The 3,469-nt window shown below is 54.6% G+C and overlaps 1 protein-coding gene across 1 annotated transcript; it reads left to right on the forward strand.

Moving 5' to 3' along the window:
• Positions 1 to 6: 6 nt before the first annotated feature.
• Rab13 (RAB13, member RAS oncogene family) lies at positions 7 to 3,469 on the forward strand (the record flags this gene model as incomplete). The annotated part of the gene is made up of 5 exons (XM_010643994.1): positions 7 to 210; positions 1,351 to 1,411; positions 2,965 to 3,025; positions 3,243 to 3,320; positions 3,395 to 3,469. Coding segments are annotated over exons 1-5 (399 nt in total), but the record flags the coding sequence as incomplete, so codon positions are not given.

A 3,469-nucleotide genomic window follows, 5' to 3' on the forward strand; every position in this document is an offset into this window, starting at 1 on the left:
GGAAAAGTGCTTCCTGGCCTGGGCCCGAGCGTGTCTCCACTGCAGTCCCAGCCGGGCGCTCCCTCCCCGCCCGGCCCGGGTCCGCCATGGCCAAGGCCTACGACCACCTCTTCAAACTACTGCTGATCGGGGACTCGGGGGTGGGCAAGACGTGTCTGATCATTCGCTTTGCGGAGGACAACTTCAACAGCACGTACATCTCCACCATCGGTGAGCCCGCGGCCAATCCCGCGCCTCGCAGCCTGTGCCCCGCGCTCAGCTGCTGCATCTCTAGGGACCCTAGGCACCCTAGACGCCAGTCCCGCCGGGCCCTCCAGGCCCAGCCTCACCCGTGCCTCTGGACGGGGCCCACACCTCTAGCCTCCTTCCAGGCCCCCAGGTAACTCAGTGGCTGCCAGCCCTGTCTCCTTGGTGCCACCTTCCTGCCCTGCCCAAGTCCGAGTGAGCAGTTTGCCGTCCAGCTCCTCCCCACTGGCCACCTGGAACTCGATCCTCTTTCCATAAGCCCTGTGTTCAGGACGAGTCTCTCCCCGTTCTCCTGGCCTCCTCCTGACCCACCGAGCACTGTCCCACTGTCCACTTCACCACCTGCTCCCTCCTTCTCGACTTTCTGGGCACCGGAGGGTGGCACCGGGTCCTGGAGCACTGTGATCCTGATTAGGCAATCCCTTGGTGAGGAAAGTGGGAACCAGGGGACTTTGGGGGTCTCTGAGTCAGCCTGGTGACTCAGCCTTCTCCCTGGGGCCCCAGAAGCTGGAGGGAGGGAGGATTGGGAAGGGGCTGGTGTTTCATCTCCCCTCAGCTTTCTCTAGGCTACTGTGTGCTGGGAAATAAGAGAGAGAGTCTCAGGACAGGCAGTTCTGAGTACAAAGAGGAATCTCCCTAACGGGCTTAGACTTTCAGATCCAAGCCTCGCCCAGCATCAACTCACAGAGACTGCACGGCTGTCCTTTCCCTTCCTCTACACAACACTGTCAGGAGGATGCTGAAATACTAACCACAGAGGGCCGGAAGGAAATAGAAGGGAAAAGGAATGTGGAAGGGGTATTCCTGAGGAGACAGAAATGTGGGAGCTCTCAGCTGACCTGGCCTCGAGGCCTCTTCAGAACCTCCATCTTCTTTCTTCCTCTAAAACTCCACAAAACCCTGAGTAACAGCACTGTACTTGCCACAAGCACAGCTTCAGGGGAACCTGCCTGGTCCTACACACCCAGTGAGGTTGTGCCCCAAATGCCTACCCTGCAGTTACTGCACTGCCTCTGCCGCATCCTGTCTCTCGGGCCACAGGCTTTTCCGTATGTGCGCATACACAGATGCGCCTTGACCTCAGGGCCCACCTTCTGCCCCTAGGAATTGATTTCAAGATCCGCACTGTGGACATAGAGGGGAAGAAGATAAAACTGCAAGTCTGGTGAGTGAGACTCCCCAATCTCCCCACTGTTTCTTCTTATTTGTCTTGCTTACTCAGCTGTCCTTCTGTCTCTCTTCTGCTCTCCCAGCCGTTTTTCAGCCTATTTGTAACTCTTCTGTCCCTTGGGTCTGGAGCATTCTTGGATCCTGAAAACAAAGAGCTGTTGAGCTGTAATGTGGAAACAGCTTCTCACTAACCGCCTGTGTCGAAATCTAGACAGCTCCAGGCCTCTGCTGTCTCTCAAGGAGGGAGAGCCCAGAGGGCCATTCACAGAGGCTGGACTGGTCCTTAACAAGGAAGCTGGAGACCACGTATGTTCAAGTCCTGTGCCACTCCCGGGGAGGCATTAAGATACAACAAATAGCTGGATGTGGTGGCACATGCCTAGATTCCCAGCACTGGGAAGGCCGAGGCAGAAGGGTTGCCATAAGTTTGAGGCCAGCCTGGGTTATATAGTGAGTTCGAGGCCAGGCTGAATTATTTAGAGAGATCCTGTCTCAAAATAAATGAAATAAGGGCTGGGGATTTAGCTCAGTGGTTCCACTGCCTGCCTCGCAAGTGCAAGGTCCTGAGTTCAATCCCCAGTACCAAAATATAAATAAATAAATAAATAAAAAAATAGAAATAAAGTAACAAAAAAAGCCCTCACGGGGGCAAGTGCAAGGACCCGAGTTCAACCCCGGGTACCAAAAAAAAAAAAAGAAGAAAAAAAGGCAGACATGGGTACAAATACAAATGTCTCACAGAGATAGAGTGTGGTTAGATAAAATGATGATACTTGGTGCTTGACAGTAAGCTTTCAATGAGTAAAAAGATATCTTGTTTTCAGGCTGTCTATACAGGAAATTGAACCCAGGACCTTTGTACAATCCCAGCCCTTTTTCCTTTTTATTTTTATTTGAGACAGGCTTTCAATATGTGGTTCGGGCTGGCCACAAATTTACAGTGATTCTCCTACCTCTGTGTCTGAAGTGCTGGGATTACAGGTGTGTGTCACCAAGTCGGGCTACTTTTTTTGTTGTTCTTGTTGTTTTTTTGTTTTTTGAGACAGGGTCTCACTATGTAGTTGAGACTGACCTGGAACTATGTAGTCCAGGCTAGTCTCGAAATCACAGCGGTCCTCCTGCCTCAGCCTCCTGAGTGCTGGGATTACAGGTGTGCACCACCACCCCCAGTCTACATTTTAAATTTTTGAGTCAGGGTCTTGCTAAATTGCCTAGGTGGAGTTCAGATTTGCAATCCTCCTGCCTCAGCTTCCATAGTGCTGGGATTGCAGATGTGTATCACTATGCTTGGGGTGGTGGCTCTTCCCTCCCGCTCCTGCCCAGCATCATACCTGCGGCCCCGTGAATGCTGGGTGAGCCCTCTATGGCTGGACTGTACCTGCAGCCCTCTGCTGTGTCGGGCAGGCTCGCCCTCGCTCCTTCCCCTCTTTACTTTTTCCCCGATCTGCTCCTTTTGGTGCCCTTGTGTTGTGGGAGCTGGATTCTTGGGGGGTTCACCTGTGGGTGACCCCTTATTTCCCTCCTGCTCTGTGAACCCCTCTCCTTCAGGGACACGGCTGGCCAGGAACGGTTCAAGACCATCACCACGGCCTACTACCGCGGAGCCATGGTATGTGCGGCCTGGGTGACCTCTAGGAGTAGGCAGGGCTGGAGATGGAGCTTTTGTGCAGTGGGCCCCAGAGCTGTTCCTTTTCTTGTTTGGTTCTGGTTTGTTTGTTTTTTCCAGCGCTAAGACCCACACATGCTAGGCCTCGCCCCGCAGGCCCCTCGCCCCACTGGACAGGGCACCTAGGGCGTGGCTGCAGGTGAGCTCTGCTGTCCCGCAGGGCATCATCCTGGTGTACGACATCACAGACGAGCAGTCCTTTGAGAACATCCAGAACTGGATGAAAAGCATCAAGGAGGTAAGGCTGCCCGCTGGCGCTGCGGAGGAGCGGGCCGGGAGGTGAGGGCGCGGCCCAGCTCTCTGCTCCCCCAGAACGCCTCAGCCGGGGTGGAGCGGCTGCTGCTGGGGAACAAGTGCGACGTGGAGGCCCGGAGGAAGGTGCAGCGG

The sequence above is a fragment of the Fukomys damarensis genome, unplaced genomic scaffold (assembly GCF_012274545.1).
Source record: "Fukomys damarensis isolate Sample0158 unplaced genomic scaffold, DMR_v1.0_HiC HiC_scaffold_33, whole genome shotgun sequence".
Lineage (NCBI taxonomy): Eukaryota > Metazoa > Chordata > Mammalia > Rodentia > Bathyergidae > Fukomys > Fukomys damarensis.